Source organism: Mus musculus, chromosome 6 (genome assembly GCF_000001635.26).
Source record: "Mus musculus strain C57BL/6J chromosome 6, GRCm38.p6 C57BL/6J".
NCBI lineage: Eukaryota > Metazoa > Chordata > Mammalia > Rodentia > Muridae > Mus > Mus musculus.
In genome coordinates, this window is record NC_000072.6 from 69381493 (window position 1) to 69398663 (window position 17171).

General features: G+C 38.4%; 1 pseudogene and 1 further gene; both read left to right on the plus strand.

Annotated features, from left to right (window-relative positions):
• Igk (immunoglobulin kappa chain complex) overlaps positions 1–17171 on the plus strand; it is a 3171119-nt gene that overhangs the window by 1825857 nt on the left and 1328091 nt on the right.
• Positions 10947–11323, plus strand: Igkv13-62-1 (immunoglobulin kappa chain variable 13-62-1; annotated as a pseudogene). Its single transcript is given in 2 exon segments — positions 10947–10995; positions 11113–11323. Coding segments are annotated over 2 exon segments (260 nt in total).

The window sequence follows — 17171 nt, forward strand, 5'->3', positions numbered from 1 at the left end:
CCCCAGTACAGGGGAACGCCAGGGCCAAAAAGGGGGAGTGGGTGCGTGGGGGTTTGGGGGTGGGTGGGTATGGGGGACTTCTGGTATAGCATTGGAAATGCAAATGAGCTAAATACCTAATAAAAAATGGAAAAAAAAGATACTGTGTAAACACAGCTGCCAAATCAAAATATGAGGTGTCCAAGTGAAATATAAATTTCAGATAGAAACGCAGATTATTATAGATATACTAATGTCACAATAAAACATGGTTGGGTTTAAGAGGTGGCTCAGTGAATAAGAGCACTTTCTCCTCTTGAAAATGACCTGGGTTTGGTATCAAACAACCACATGGTTGTTCATAACTGTCTATGAAGTTCAATTCCAGAGGATCTATCACTCCTTGACTCTGTGGACAACACACACACTTCACTTGAATACTACAAGGAATCAAAACATTTGTAAACATTTCAAAAACTTTTAAAACTATCTGTTTCAAATTGAAATTAAATCCATGCCTCTTAATTTTTATTTGCAAAATTTGTCAGTTCTTTTATACAAAGTGAATGATTTATAAGAGAACTATTTAAGCAGAGAGAGGAAAGGAGAGGGTGAGGGGAAGGAGAGAGAGAGAGAGATTGATTGATTGATTGATTTTCTGTGTTCCCAGATTATCCACAAAATCTGAAAAGAACCTTTTTGCAGGGCAATCCATTTTAAAGCCTAATCTGTACAAGAAAACAAGCAAGGCTACCCTCATAGCTGAAAAAGTCGCCTACATTCTCAGAAAAATGCAAGGGCAAAGGACCTGAGTCAGTGGAAATGTCATTTACCATTCTGTATGGGGCACATATTCATGCCCTGGGGAAAGTCTAGGGTCTTTCTGCAGATGGGTAGTAAAGGATCTAACCGGTGATACAAATGTATTGCATCCCCCAAAACTTTAAAGGTATATGCTGTATCCTAAGTGAGAGCAACCCTTCCTTGGTAAATCATCTAAGACCACAACACAGGAGTCTGCCCAACCTAAAAAAAAAAAAAAAAAAAAGATAGCCAAAGTGAACGCAGGGCTGTAAAATATCCACTTTGAAATCTAGAGGAAGTACTACATTTACAGTACTGTGAGCCAAGTAGTAGTATGTTTAGAACAAAAAAAGTACTATGAAAAATGTGGTGATTCTTTATTTAATTCGTTGCAAACATAAATAAAATAGTGTTCACACAGGCACATTCACACTTATACCACATTTCATGGCTTCATGAAGTGAAAAAACAGAGACATAAAATGTTCTCTGAGATAAAGTGAGATTACAAAAAGATACAATAATATAGAACTTGATGGTATAAAGTCATTTAATATAAAGCCATAATATAACAAACTGTAGAATATGCCATGCTGTTTTAAATTGATGGCACATTATGATGTGTTCTTGCAATCAAGTGGCTACTTTAGAGTCATAGATTGTTGCTACTGCTCAGAATCAAGGAAGAGTAGTGATACCACATACAATGGTATACAAAATGTTAAATACTTGCTATTTTAATTCAGGTTTGCATTGAAAAACGCAGTAATTTGGTAGCCTTACAAATGGAAAAATTTGCTTACCTGAACTACCAAATACAGTATTAGTATGTTAAGATACATTATATTGAATATCTCTATAATTTCAACACCATCTCAACTGTATAAGCTTCACTGAAATTCCCCACCTGGATAGGTTCTACTTTTCAATTCTTAGAGGAGGGACAGTTTTCCAAAGGGGTTATGGTGCACAATCAATGCACTTTTTTCTTATTGAAATATTTATCTCTTTTCTTATCTTGGTAAGTTTTGTCATCTGTTTGGTCTTGAATTAGGTGGAAGAAATAGGTTAAGATAAATTATACTCATTTTCTTACCTTTTACAAATCATAACATAGCCACATACTGCTTGCCACTACTTTTTCCTCCATTCATACAAATCCACATACACTCCTTGCACTTTCTCTGATTCGTGGCTACTTATTACCTCTACTCATATATAAATAAAGTTTGTTTAATTCATATGGTTTAGATATTTGATGTGCAATTCCCTTTGCAACAGATGTTATCATTCCAAAAATACTCCATAAATTATCAAAATAGAGATATTAGGAGATTATGTGCTGACCAGTCCTAAATTATCCAACTACAACACACTTTCTGCACCTATTTCCCAGGAATTGAAAGACCCACAATGTGAGGACTCCTCCACGTTCTGACTCAGGAGAGGCCACATCCCAAATCACTCAAGAGAAACAGTCTTGCTGCAAACTGCTAGAGGACTTTTAATTCAAGAGTGCTCTAGGGCCCACAGTCATACACCACGCAGGGGTAGAGGACCATGGCGCTGAGTAGCTAAGTAAGGGGGTATTGAAAGGAAGAAACCACAACCCAGGAGGTGGGGAGGGCATTGTTGGAAAATACCAAAGATACCAGTTAAGAGTCCCAAGGAAGTGTTTTGCTCGTGCCCAACTGACCAGGAAGAATGATGCTGCAACAGGATCCTTCTGCACACGTTTATTCAGTCCTGTTTCTTCTTGTTTATATTTCCCTTGTTTATATCTCCCCCGAACCCTGGGCCTCTCACTCTTAAATACTCTCAGTTCCCATCCACGCACAGCAGGCCATGCCACCTCATAAGGCACACAGCTTCAGCTAATCAGGGCAGCAGGGGCATATCTCCATCAAAATGGATTCACCAGTATCCTGGTACACCTGCGCAGCTCTCAAGATGTTTGTGGCTTATATGAGGAAGTCAGGTGCAAGTCATACGACTTAGCTGCAGTCCCTGGCGCCTTTGGGACTGGCGCCTTTGGGACTGCCGCCACACCTGCTCCTCACATCAGTGCAAAGTCACAAGAGTCACAAGGAATACCTGGTAATGGTTCTGGTTATCTCTCAAGACAGTTTCTAAGAGCCCCTAACAATAGCACATTCTTTGAATGAACACTCTTTGAACCCAGGAAGTGGTTGGGTGGAGGAATGTTGCTATCTGTTTTATGATTAGCATACCTTGGAGCATTGAGTCACAGAGGTCACATTCCCAATCCTGGGCCTAAAGGCCTAGAATTTTGCTTTTATATTTTTTCATTCCCCACTTCTACTTGTTAGTAGTTCTAATCTTAGAACTAGACACTCTCTTTTCCCTAATACACTTGATCCTTTAGGGCCTAGTACTGTTGTCTCAAAACTAAAAGCTACACTGCATTAATTCTTGTTCTAATAAAGGCAACTTGACTATTTAACACACATGGACCTATAATTAAAAGCAGAAGCAAAATCAAAAGGGGTCCCATAAAGGTAGAAAGTAGGGTGGTCAAGAGTATAAGATAAGGGCCTTTCCACCAAGTCTCAAGGTTTTCTGCGTGGAAACGTCTAATGTAGAATGAATCTCTAACTTGGAAGTGATGTGGGGCTTGCAGGCCTTCTCTTGAGTAGGCCTTCTGGAGCTGCTTCTTTGCTTGCTGTCTCACCCACTCAAGTGCCTTGAGCCTAGAGAACAAAGGCTGGGAAAGCAGCATGTCAGCACTATGTACAGAGGCCATTTTTACCAGTGGAGAAAGCCCCCAGTAGAGTGATTTATAGGGGGTCAGTCCAAACTGTCCAGGGGTGTTTCTAACCCTGAAGAGAACAAAGGGTAGAAGAGCTATTCAATCATTAGCGCCAGTCTCTGCAGTCAATTTGGTAAGGGTCTTTTAATGGTTCTATTTATTCTCTCTACCTGTCCTGAGCTTTGGGGCCTGTATGCACAATGTAACTTCTAATCAATCCCCAATATCTTGGCCAGTCCCTGATTTACCTGAGCAACAAAGGCATGTCCGTTATTGGACCCAATTACCTTGGGTATCCCAAATCTCGGGAAGATTTCTTCTAGGTTCTTCTTGGCCATCACATTGGCTGTCTCAGTACTGGTTGGAAAAATTTTTACCCACCTTGAAAAGGTGTCCATTTCTAACCCTAAGTACTTGTTGCCATATCTAGCTGGCTTAATTTCTGCAAATTTTACCTCCCATTAGGCTCAAGGCCAATCGCCTTTGAGCCTCTTCTCAGGAATATATACATGGAGTATCCTGCATTAGTCATTGCACAGGCCTTGCAGCTTTTGACTATTTCTTCTGCCAAGTCAGAGAGTCCTGTAACATAGTAGTCAAAGGACATAACCACACCTTTTAATTTTTTTTGCACCCAAGTGGGTCAAGTAAAGTATGTTGGTAACATATTTGCGTTCTTCTTCCCGTGGGAGGACTAGTTTTCCTTTTTCTGTTTCTACTATTTCATACAGGGTTTCCTTTACCAGTCCTAACTTGTCCATAACTTGATAGTGCTCAGGGGTGTATCTAAAGCTGGTCTCTCTGACATCATAATAATCTTTAGGCTCCTTAACTGCCAGGATCATTGCTCCTTGGGCCACCTGTTTGGCGGTTAGATCTGCCATCTGATTTCCATTAGCCACAGCATCTTAGGTCTTTCTCTGCAGATGTCAACAGCCCTCTTTGTCTGTATATTGCTCCTTACAATGGCAAAAGCATATCTGCTGTCAGTGTTGACTTTTCTTTTGCCATTTTAGAGCTTATATCAAAGTCACAAGTTCAGCTCTCTGGGCCGATGTCCCTTCAGGGAGGGTGCTGGCCTGGATCACTTGCTTTCTGCCACCACCTTACTGCTGTCCCTGCCTTCTGCCTACCTTCAACCTCGAGGCTACTGCCATCCATGTACCAGCTCGAACTCTCAGGCCAAGGCTGATCTGATCCTTCAGATCATTTCGAGTACCAGTTTCTTCTGCCAGAATGTCAGGGCAGTGATGAGTAGGTGAAGTCTCGGGCAGTAGGGTTGCTTGAGGACAGTGGGGGAGCAAAGGTCACTCATTCAGTCAACAAAAAGCTCTGACAATGTGCCACAGGAGCGTTGGTCATCATCCATCAGACAGGGGCTTTCAGATAATGCTCTCAAGAGTATAGGGTACCACTAAAGTTATTTGCTGTCCCAGAGTGAGCTTATCAGCATCTTTGACAAGCAGAGTTATGGCAGCAATAGCTTTCAGGCAAGAAAACCACCTACTGGCAACAGGGTCTAACTTCCTGGATAGGTAAGCCACTTTTTCAAAGTACCAAAGTCTGAGTAAGGACTCTTCTGGTGCCCCCTGATCTCTCTTTCACATAAAGAGTGAAAGGCCTGGTTAGGTCAGGCAAAGGCCAAGGCTGGCTGTCAGTAGTACCCTTTTAATTTCTTCAAAGGCTTTCTGGTGATCTGGGGTCCACACAAACACCTCCCCTTCCTTGGTCTGGGGGTACAACAGGGCAGCGAAGGTCACCAACCCAGGTATCTAGAGTCTGGAGAAGCCAGAGGTACCCAAGATTTCTCTTACTTTCCTTGGTGTAGTTGGGGTGGGGATCTGAGTGACAGTCTTTTTTCTGGCTTTCCTTAACCACTGCTTCTTATCTCAAAGGGTTTATCCCAAATAAGTAACTTCAGTCTGGCACAGCTGAGCCGTTTAAACTGAGGCTCAGTCTTCTGTTGCCCAGGATTCCTGTCTAGATCCCGTCTTTTCTTTCTCTCCTACTACTGTGGCCAAGATTCTAGTCAAATTTCTTTCTTGTCTACGATCCCTCCTGCTTTCTCTTCCTTCTGCCTCCCATCTCTCTCTCTCACACACACACACACTTTCTCTGCCTCTTTCACTAGATTGCGTAACTGTCTCCCTCTTGTAATACACCTTCTAATCTCTGAAGTTTCTTTCTGAAACTGCCTTATGAAGGCCAGGGCCACTGAGGCCTTCTGGGCTTCTGAGGTAAGATCAAAGGGAGTGAACCGCCTGAAGGCTTTCATAAGCCTTTCAAGGCAAGCTGAGGGAGGTTAGATCGGCCCCTGCATTACCTCTTACCTTAGCCAAATTAGTGGGCCCGTCTTGAGGCACCTTGGAGACCAGAGCCTGGTGATAGATTTTTGTAAGCTCTCCCTACCTTCAGCCATGTTGCAGTTGCAACTAGGGTGAATCAAAAGGAGTCCCATGTCGATCTCATGTTGTAGCTGTGTAGACCGCCCGTTGGCTCCTGGGCTATTTTTCTAGCCTCTAACAGAATTCTCTCTCACTCTTCTGTTGTTAAGAGCATCTGCAACAGCTGTTGACTATCATCCCAAGTAGGCTGATGAGAGAACATAAGGAACCCCACCAACCCTGTGAGGCATTGGGGATCCTGAGAAAGAGGGTGGTTAGTTTTCCAGTTATAAAGATCAGCAGAGAAAAATGACCAATACTGAAGGGTTTGAAGTTTGGGCAGTCCAGAGTCTGCCCGGACTCTGCACTCTGCAGCTCCATGTATTCACAGCAGTAATCCTCCCACCGCCCTGAGGGGTTCAGGATTCCCCATCGTCGGGGGGGGGGGTTGAGACTGTGGATAAGGGGAAGGTTGTGGACTAGGCTACTCAGGACTAGGCCATTCAGGAGGCTTCATAGATTTTGGAGGAGCCGATGGATTTAGTTGATGGCTCTGAATTGGGAGAAGCCTTCAATTTCTCTTGTAACACGAGAGTACAACCACAATTTTGAGAAGCAAAACCCAATTTTAACAGTGCAAACAGTCCATTCTCTTTAAAAATGAACTCCAAAAACATTGCTTGCTACAAAGTTTGGCTTCCTGTACCTGCACACAAACACAAGTAGGTGTAGCCGCCAATACCTCAACAAGACACTACCCTAAATCCTATCTTTTATAAATCTGGTTTCAAGGATAAGAATTACTTAGAATATTACCCAATTCAGGAATATCCTTAGAGACGTGTTTCCATGAGTTGTCTCATGCTGCATGTTGTAGTTCTAAATTACTCTAACCCAGAGTTACCAGTTCAAGTCAACCTTTTTGTTACCAATGGTACAAATGTTTAATCATGACCAATAACTTATGAGTCAATAATCTATAAGCAAGACATGTAAAACATATTTATACATTTAATACTATTCAGAAACAAAAATGAAATGGCTGTGTACATTTGCTTATATAAACCAAACAAAATTCTTAATTTTTTTAGCTGTAATTTCCAAAGAGGAGCACCTTGTCACCTGATGAATCTAATAATCACAAGAACAGAGATTTTTGTAGGAAAGACAGACATCAGTTACCTTACCATAGAACTTGAGAAGCTACTGGTCCTTTTAAGAGCAGCATTTACAATTAGCTCCTAGCAGGGCTTCTCCAGCCACTTTAGACTCCTAACTACAGGCACAGGGCTCCAAAGGCTAATTGATAGTGTCTATCCCATAACAAAAATCAGAAAAACCAGAAACAAAACAAAGACACAAGACACTAGTATGTCAGAACACATGTGTCCTCTGGACTTATTAAGCCAGCCAAACGCAACCTCCGAGGGGGTGAGGTTCCACGTCCACCCCCTTTCTGATGGGGGTTAGATTCCACGTCGACCCCCTTTTACCCGTGGAAAGTCTTCCAGGGTTGCAGCCTGTTGGCCTCCTAGCATGTCTGCTGACCACAGTCCTCCAGTCCTTAAGGCCCGAAAGGACAGCTGCAAACGCAACATGTGCGCATTTCAGAAAACCACATTGTGTACAAACAACTTTGTCCACTTCCACCTAGATGACCAGAACCAGAAAAACCAAACTCAGGCAGATCCAAACTCAGGCTGATCAGTATAAACTTAAACAGATCAGAATCCAAAACTCAGACTGCACTGTGCTACAGAAACATAGGACAAGACATAAAGAACCCAACACAACAGGCACATGTTCGCATGTTCAATTCAGAAAACAGACACTCAAAACAGAGACACCTGCCAGCATGCACGCAAAGGGGATCCCTATAACTCCAAGTCCGTTCTCAGGTGTGAGGGGTGGTCACGATTCACGGCCAACTCACAAAATGAAAGACCCACAACTTGAGGACACGCCCACATTCTGACTCAGGAGAGGCAACATCCCAAATCACTCACAAGAAACAGTGTTGCTGAAAACTGCAAGAGGACTTTAATTCAAGAGAGCTCTTGGGCCCACAGTCATACACCATGCAGGGGTAGAGGACCATGGGGCTGAGTAGCTGAGTAAGGGGGTATTGAAAGGAAGAAACCGCAACCAAGGAAGTGGGGAGGACCTTGTTAGAAAATACCAAAGATACCAGTTAAGAGTCCCATGGAAGTACAAAGTCACAAGAGTCACAAGGAATACCTGGTAATTGTTCTGGTTATCTCTCAAGACAGTTTCTAAGAGCCCCTAACAATAGCACATTCTTTGAATGAACACTCTTTGAACCCAGGAAGCAGGTGGGTGGAGGAATGTTGCTATCTGTTTTATGATTAGCATACTTTGGAACATTGAGTCACAGAGGTCACATTCCAAAGTCTGGGCCTAAAGGCCTAGAATTTTGATTTTATATTTTTTCAGAATCATTGCAGAGTGGGGAGAAATATTTTAAGAGCCAGAGGAACTGAAGATTAGCTCTAACATAGTGTGATGGTTTGTATATGCTCAGCCCAGAGAGTGGCACTATGAGGTGTGGCCTTGTTGGAGTAGGTGGGACATTGTGGGTATGGCTTTAAGACCTTCATCTTAGATTCCTTAAAGACTGTATTCTGCTAGGAGCTTTCAAATGAAGAAGTAGAACTTTCAGTTCCTCCCAAACCATGCCTGCCTGGATGCTGCCATGTTACTGCCTTGATGATAATAAACTGAACCTCGGAACCTGCAAGCCAGGCCCAAATAAATGCTGTCCTTATAAGACCTGCCTTGGTCATGATGTCTGTTCAGAGAAGTAAAACCCTAAGGTAGACTGTGTCTCCTAGAAACACCAGAGAAGCTGCATTCAGGTGGTCTAATGACTGACGCGTAAACAAGACATGAACAAGGATGACTCCTGAATACATGTAAACATTGAAATGGTAATTCTTCACGGTATTCCACCCTAAATAAAAATTACAGTGTAACTGTGGAAATTCTAAGAGAAGGCAAAATAACACTGTTAACTAGAATAGAACCACTGGATGATCAGTAAAACAGGACTGTATTCAAACTCTGTGTTTTCGACTTTACCTCAAAGGACATTAGTAATAAAGAAAGTGATTTTCTGAGTTTCTTCTAATGGAAGGATCCTGAGAATCCTAGGGCTTCTCAGCGTGCTATGATGTACCTGATATAATCTGTCTTCCTAGTAAAATTATCTGAATATGAAGATATCAAAATAATACAGGCTATTGCAACTTATCTTAGATTCTCAATAAAACTTGATAGTAGTACTATATTCTTGAATAGAAGACACTTTTTGGACAAAGAACATGACAGAATCAAGTTACTATGGACAAAGTAACTGCTAATAAGAGAATAAAGCTGAATAAATCAACCGTTCTATGGTGTGACAACATTTTATAATACATGAATACGCTCTGGAAATTGAAAAATTATGTAATCATAGGAATGTCCAGGCATTTGGTTTCTCTATTTTTGTCTACTTTTATTATTGAAGCTTGTTTTTCAATTAATCAGAAGTTAATGGAGAAATACATGACTAGTCAGAATGATGACACACTCAGACCTGAGTGCTTAAGTTAATATGGAACATCTAGCTTATATCTCTATCTCAAGTCTCAGAAAATGTCATGGAATAGGTTCAGATTAAATGTAAATCTCAGAAAATAGGAGATCTGTGAAATGGTGTCCTCTGGATACAATGTGGCTGTTGCAATCTTGAACTCAAAAAGCAGTCATTATCTATCTGCAAGATCATGGCAGTCAAAAAATCCTGATCTGGATGACAAGTTCACCTCCAGGACTCAGGCTACACTGAGCAATTAGTGCTATAGTGGTTTCTGGAGATCCAGAACATTTAGTATTAGAGAATATAATAATATTCTATAGCACTAAAAGTGACCATAGGCTTACCATGTTTCAGATGACAGAACCACATAAATAATCATGTGGCTATCACTAACTAGTGTAAGTAGGCTATAAATATAGAAATATGTGGAAATTTGGGAAGATGGTTGTATTACATGGATATTAAAAGTATGAGAGGGAGGGAGGAAATGATGGTAAGCATGATAATAGTTTGTTGTGTAGTTGAGTAAAACTAAAAAATATAGAAAATTTTAAAAATAAGCTTTCATCTGAATCCACAAATTGACTCTACATTATCAGTCTCCCCCACTCACCTTCTTCATTGCTGTTACTACAGGAAAAAGCAACACATCAACTCTTAATATTTAATAAAACCCTTTTTACCCATCAATATAGCTCTGGGTTTTCTTTGTCTATTTCCTAGTTTGGACTTACATTATCTGTAGCAGAAACCTCTCTGTCCCTTTTCTTTCCCATGTCCCCTTTCAGAATGACTGTCACTGTTTCCACTCTGTATTTTTCCTCTTCGATTTTACACTTTTCATTTATCTTTAAACTAGTATTCATAGCTATTACATTATTGTTTTGCACATGTTTCTAAGTTTTGGGTTGTGGTGATGGTGTTTATGCTTCCTACTTAAGCCCTTTTGAGAACCCTAATCACTTCTCTGAAATGTGTCACTTTTTGATGTCAACAAAGCTATGGAAAGAGACATTCCTAAAGACAGATGGTCTTCAGAAATGGCAGATAAACATGACGCAGAACACTCCTGAGATAGCACCTTTGTACACCCTTTAGGATAAACAATCACACTTGCTTCCTTTCCCCAAGCACTGGATAGCTCTACAGGGACGACTCAGCTGTAGGGTTGCTTATGCTCCCACAGTGAACTGTTGATGTTAATTATGTTCAAACTTGAGGACTTAAGAATGATTGGGAAGCAATCTCATCAATATACTCAAGAAATAATACACTGGAAATAAAAATTGGGAAATGGTGATTCTTTTTTTTCTGATTGTTTGGTTTGGTCCACTATTCTCACTTGGAACTTTTTGTTTGTCTTGTTGTACCCTATCTAGGAGTCAATCAATGTTGGTCACAGTACAGCCATAAAGCCTCCCTCCCAGTTTTTGGTGTTCTTGATGATTTGGATCCCAGGTATTGAAGGATGACTATGGGTATTCTTTAACCATTTGCAAGCATGACTTGGAACTTCAGAGAAGTCATTTTTCTCTTGATTAAACAAGTATATTGTTTGTACGATTCCAATTACAAGCATAATATTTAGCATCAAGTTGACCCAATCCCCATCCTACTCATCTGCATATATAGAGGAGAGAGTCACTATTAATTGCATGACAAGTTAGGCGATTACTATATCATTAGCTTGATATCAGCAGAAACAAAGAAATGCTCCTAAACTCCTCGTACATCACACATTCAGGTTGAAATCAGGGGTTCTTTCAAGGGTTAGAAGTAGTTGATCATTTTGTAGATTCATATTCTTTTCTATTTTTCATCCCTCCTAGTAGATGGACACCTTTAGAAATAAAATGAAATTTAATAAAATGGGTTGTGTTCTCTCTAATGAAAGACAAATGCTATACATTAGATGGCTTGTGGTTATGTCTAAGCCCCCCTGTTCTGTGAATTTTCATGAAATTTTGGGATTATGAAATAATGGAAGCTTTTCTTTAAGAATATGAGATTGTGATGTCCAGGCTGAAGAGGGATGGGATAAATGTCATTTATTCTACTTTTCTAATAATAAATATAAAACTGCCATGGAATAACAGTGTGTTGGGTGAGTTCTTTTGTAGGTGAATGTAAATATTCATTTCACATTTTAGTGAGTCCAACAAACATAAGCTAGCAAGATAAAACTTATTTTGTACTTTTTTATTTAATTATGTATATGTCTTTATGCCATGTGTATATGGCAATGCCCTGAGAGTCTTTCTTATTGTAGTCTGCCACGTAGATATATACCTGTTGATTTTCAATGAGGTAAGGCCTCTCTAGCTAGCGTTTACAATACTAATCTCAGTACACCATAAATGAAGCCAATAGTGTTAGTAAATAATGAGATTTTCTAATATGCTTTGGCACATTCTTGAAAAAGAACCCTTGTTTAATAAACGTGATGAATCTTTTCTTTTGACAGATTTGTTTTGTTCCCATTGTACAAAGCCAAGCTATCACAACACTAGATTAAGGCATTGCTCTTTTTCATATCTATAATATAAAAATAGTGCTATTTAGGATATATGGTTTGTGTGTATATATGTGTGTGTACATTGATTATGTATGTTTGTATGTGTCCACATGGTTTGTGTGTGTGTGTTGTGTTTGTGTGTGTGTGTTTGAATTATAAATTTAAACCAAACTAATTTTAGGAGAAGGCTTGTTTTTTACTGGATAAAAATTTCTCAGGACATTGATAGATGTACATAATTTTCTGTTATCCTTTAGGCATCTTGTAGGAGAGGGAGACTCAAGAAGTCCTTTATCCCTTTATTCAGTCTCCTGTGAGCCAAATAGGAACAAAGACCACAGAGATGAAATAAAAATCTTCTGTTGTTTTGAGAGGTCTATTCTACTCAAGGCAGTCTGTTGGGCCTCTGGGGAGGCAAGAGTATTAACTGTAAGAAGTATGGAATCCCGAAGGGTCACTATGCAAATAACAGTAAGTTAAAACTGAAAGTATGTCCTTATAAGAAGACACCTTCTGTTTCCACCCTTCTTCAGTGTATTATTAAATGTGATGAATAGCACTTTCTGTAGTGTACATGTCAAAAATAGTTTATAATAGGAAATGAAAGAAAGTGGCTGGTCATATGACTGAACTATAGCTCACTATTAATACTCACAGTTAATTGTAATAATGAATTCCAGGATCATTTTAGTGAACAAATCTTAGAGACATAAGGTCACACTAATGAGCAACATATTTAAGGACATTTGAAGAACTAATTGACAAACAAAAACCCTGAGAATTTATACTTCATTTGAATAAATATCATAGTCTCACTTGAACAAATTTTGACTTGATTAAATATGTCAAGTTTCAGAGTGCAGACTGGAGGAGATTGTACACAATACGAAGACTTTTTAAAATATTATGTTTATCCTAATAATTTTGCATCAAAGATCATTCAGAGCCAGTTACAAAGTGATCTATGTTGTCAATGTTCCATCTCGTGATGCATACCTTCCACCATGCTTTCTCCTTTGAGTGAAATATTCTCTTTTTTGTTTCTTTCTTTCTTTTTTCTGTTCTTTTCTTTTTTTTTTTTTTTTTTTTTTGAGACAGGGTTTTTCTGTATATTTCTGGCTGTCCTGGAACTCAGAAATCCACCTGCCACTGCCTCCTGAGTGCTGGCATTAAAGGTGTGTGCCACCACACCTGACCCTGAGCTAAATATTCTAATGAGTTTCGTTTTTAAATTTGTTTTCCTTAATCTTACTCCTTCTTTTTAATTGTTGCAATATTCAAATTTTGGTCTACAACAAAATTGAAGTTTCTGGTGCCAAGTATTCAGAATTAAATGAGTATTCATACTGACATTTTCTAACCCTAAACTCATCATGGTACTTTTTCACCAGACATATGTGGGCTGAGCTACATTTAGAAATCTACTGCCAAATTTTCTGGCACAACAGAAAGAACCAGGTAAAGAGAAACAGTCTAGATTTGCTGCTCTTGTGGGCTCTTTTATAGTTAACTTGATTTTCTCATAGGTAAGCTAAGGAAGTCTACATAGTTGTGATTTTGTTTCCACATATGGATTCAGAAAGAGTATCTTGGTTTCTAACTAATCTAATTAGCAGAACAAGGAGAAAACACTGGAACATACATAAAAGAATCCTTTCAGATAGTAATTATTTTAGTGGTGAATAAAGTATAGATGCCAGGACAAAGTAACAAATCCATTGCATGTTAATGATATAGAACTGTAAGGGCAATTCACCAAAAACTTAGTCATACAGGCTGGTGATATGAATAAGTCACACTTACTTACTATGTTCAGGTACTAGGGTTTCTTTAGGGAAACATGAATATTCAACTATTCATATCTCATATTACCAGAAGTTATTAGAAACTCAAGGTTTTGTACAAATGGAAAAAGTCTTCCAAAAGAATACATGTTTTGTATCGGCTAGAATGGAATCCTCTAATTTATTTCTGTTTTCATCTTTTATGTACTTATGTGACTAGAATTATGGGCAACGGCTTGCTAGACATCATTCTGAAGGTGATAAAAAGTGTAGTACAACAATCCAAAAAAATGACTATTTTCATTTAGATTTTTAAACAATAATGAAAGTTCCCTGAGTGTATTTTTGCATAATTATTTATTGAACATTTTTACAGGCAACTTCTGAACATTCATTTAAGTAGGTTGCATAAGTAGAGTTGTCTTTATAAGAAAAGAAATAGAGTTCATTATGAAAAGTTGTTGTATATATTTCAAACAATCCATTATTACTTCAACCTAATATTCCACCCTTGGTAGAATACATATCCTAATATTAATTTTTGGAATTGAACCTTTTTGGTGCCTTCTTCTTATTCATATGAAAATCTAGTATATGAGCAGTATCTGGACTGGAAGAAAAACAAAAAAGAGCTCCCAATGGGTGTCCACTTTTAAGGTCCAACCTTGCAGAGAAGATGAGAGAATCCAGAGGAAAGAACTCAATCAAGAGTTTCTTCCTCGTCATCATTGATGATTATTACTAAGATGTCAAACACTATAGAAACTCTCAGGTGAAGCCTTGGGCATTTATGCTTTACAAATAAAAACATGGAGATTTACTCCAAGTACATCTGCAGGGGATACTGACATTCGTCATCATGCCACATTTGGATCTCCTTGAACAACAACTTCCCATTGACACCTTCATGCAAACCTTACACTAATCTTCAAAAAGGAATACAAAATGTATCATAAGCTTGAATTTACATTGGAATCCTAATGATTTTCTAGAGGACTTTGTTCATGAATGTTCACACAAGACAAGTTCAACAACTACAAGCATCAAATCTCTAAGAGATAATGGTGAGTAAGCTTGAGGAAAACAACCATGCAGGGCCACAGATAAAATGATATTAACAGAAAGTTATCAAAATGGAAGAGATGAGTGGGTTTATCTGCAAGGAAGACATGAGGGGTGTTAGAAATAATAGACTGACATTGAGCAAGACAGCTACGTAACTGGTAAAACCCACTGTTTATATTTAGAATCTAGTTAGTAATAGAGAATGTTGTTAATCATTGAAGTTAAACAAGACCAATATTTTGTAATACAATTAAAATTACAAACAGAAATTCATAGTTTACATTGGTAAAAGCATGAAGTCTACAAATTAATAAGTAAATATTTAGTTGATAAGTTCCTAAGGTGAAAATATAATCTCACTGAGCTAAAATCAAGGATTCAGAAGGACTATGTCCCTCCAAAGGCCAAAGTGAGTAATCAATATACTAATTTTGCATCCTTAAGATTCCCTATATATTCTGTACTCAAAGCCCTAATCTTTCCCTCAGCATTTCCTTTCTTATCAGCCCTTTTCTGAATATGACTGCAAGCCCTAGTTAATTGTGAACCATTATGATTGCATTAATTCTACTATATCATTTCAATAGGAACTCTACATATCAAAATCCCTAACTACTATTTGACAAATCTTATATGTCAAATAACATGAATGGAATTAAATAACTAGGATTCATTGGACACGGGCCACTATATATGTGTCAATAAATGTTTGCATATGTTATACATATAATTGATAAACTGTCTTCTTGTAAAAGAAAATGAAACTCTCTTATGGCAAATTCATGGTAGAAGAAATGATGGGAGAAATAAAACTCTTAGAGACACCAGCTATGTGAAACTATGGTCTAGGGAGGCTTCTTGTATGTGTAACATAGACTTCATTCTCCACATGAGAGTGAAAACTTAGAGACACCTGTGATTTTTTTGTCATGGATTTGTAGGAGTGAGTGAGTGTTGCTGCGTATTAAAATAATCAGATATTCCAGGGTAATTGAGCATTCCTTAAATCTTCTCTACTTAATATCAAAAGCCAAAACCAAAATCAAACCAACCAAACATAAAAAAAAAAAGTATCTTTTAAATCATAATACATCCTCTGATTAGTGCCTTAGGGTATCTTAGGCATCATTGTGATTCTATTTCATGAAGACAATAAACAACTATCAAAATATAGTTAATGAGTTTCCATCAAAATGGGAAAATTAGAATCTCCTCATCTTTAGCTGCCTAGTTTAGACATGACATTACTTTACTTCATGAAATACAGGTGGATATTTATTAGCCCTCACTAATTAGTTTTATTGATCTATCAGTAGTTTTTATTAGATCTAATGACATACAATTATAATTGGAAGAAATTGTGTAAATTATTAACCCTAGAATCTAAATTTTTAATATCCAAAGGCTTGTTCATGGTGCATAGAGATACTTATGCAAAGTTCGTTTGATTATGTGCTTCACAAGAAATCAAGTCTTGCCTGAAACTGATAATGTAGGCACTCTGACCCATTTTCTCAACATTTCCCTACAAATTGAAGGTGGGATGTTGATGGACTTAGGTGTATACAGGATCTTTGTGGGTGCTTTTCTAGTCTGTTTCCCTGTCCATGTCTTTCCATAGGTTTCAATGAACATTGAATCCTCCTTTTCTGATTTGATATCTCGTGGGAGGGTTGATCACTAAGCATGTCCATAGAACATCATAGAAAGGGAAAAAGATCCTGACAAATATTCTTCTTGAAGACATGAGAGCAAGTGAGCAAATGGAGAACTGACTTGCTCATTCACTGATGCCTCATGATTCAAAATATTCTAGTGATCATTCTACATCACTGGATTTTCTGGTTGTATTATATTGCTGTGGAGAGATACCATAACCACAAAAACTCTCCCAAAGAAAGCCTTTATTTGGGACCTGCTTAGTGTTTAGTACATTATCTTGATATTGTGGATGATGGCTGCACTAAGACAGACATGAGAGATGAGCGTGTGGAATCTGGAGCAGCAAGTGTTCAGAAAGTAGAAATACTGGGCCTGGATTAGGCTTTTAAAACCTTAGAGTCGAATGCAGTGACACACTTTCCAGAAAGGCCATACCTCTAAATCCTATCAAATAGGGTTTCTTACTAAGAAATATTTGAAATATTTTTAAATATATGAAACTATGATGTCCATTCTTATTCATACAACCACAGTACGCATAGAAATAACGAGAAAAAAGTTCCAAACACTGAATTTCATGTAGTGTTTGGCAACACATAAATGTAAAA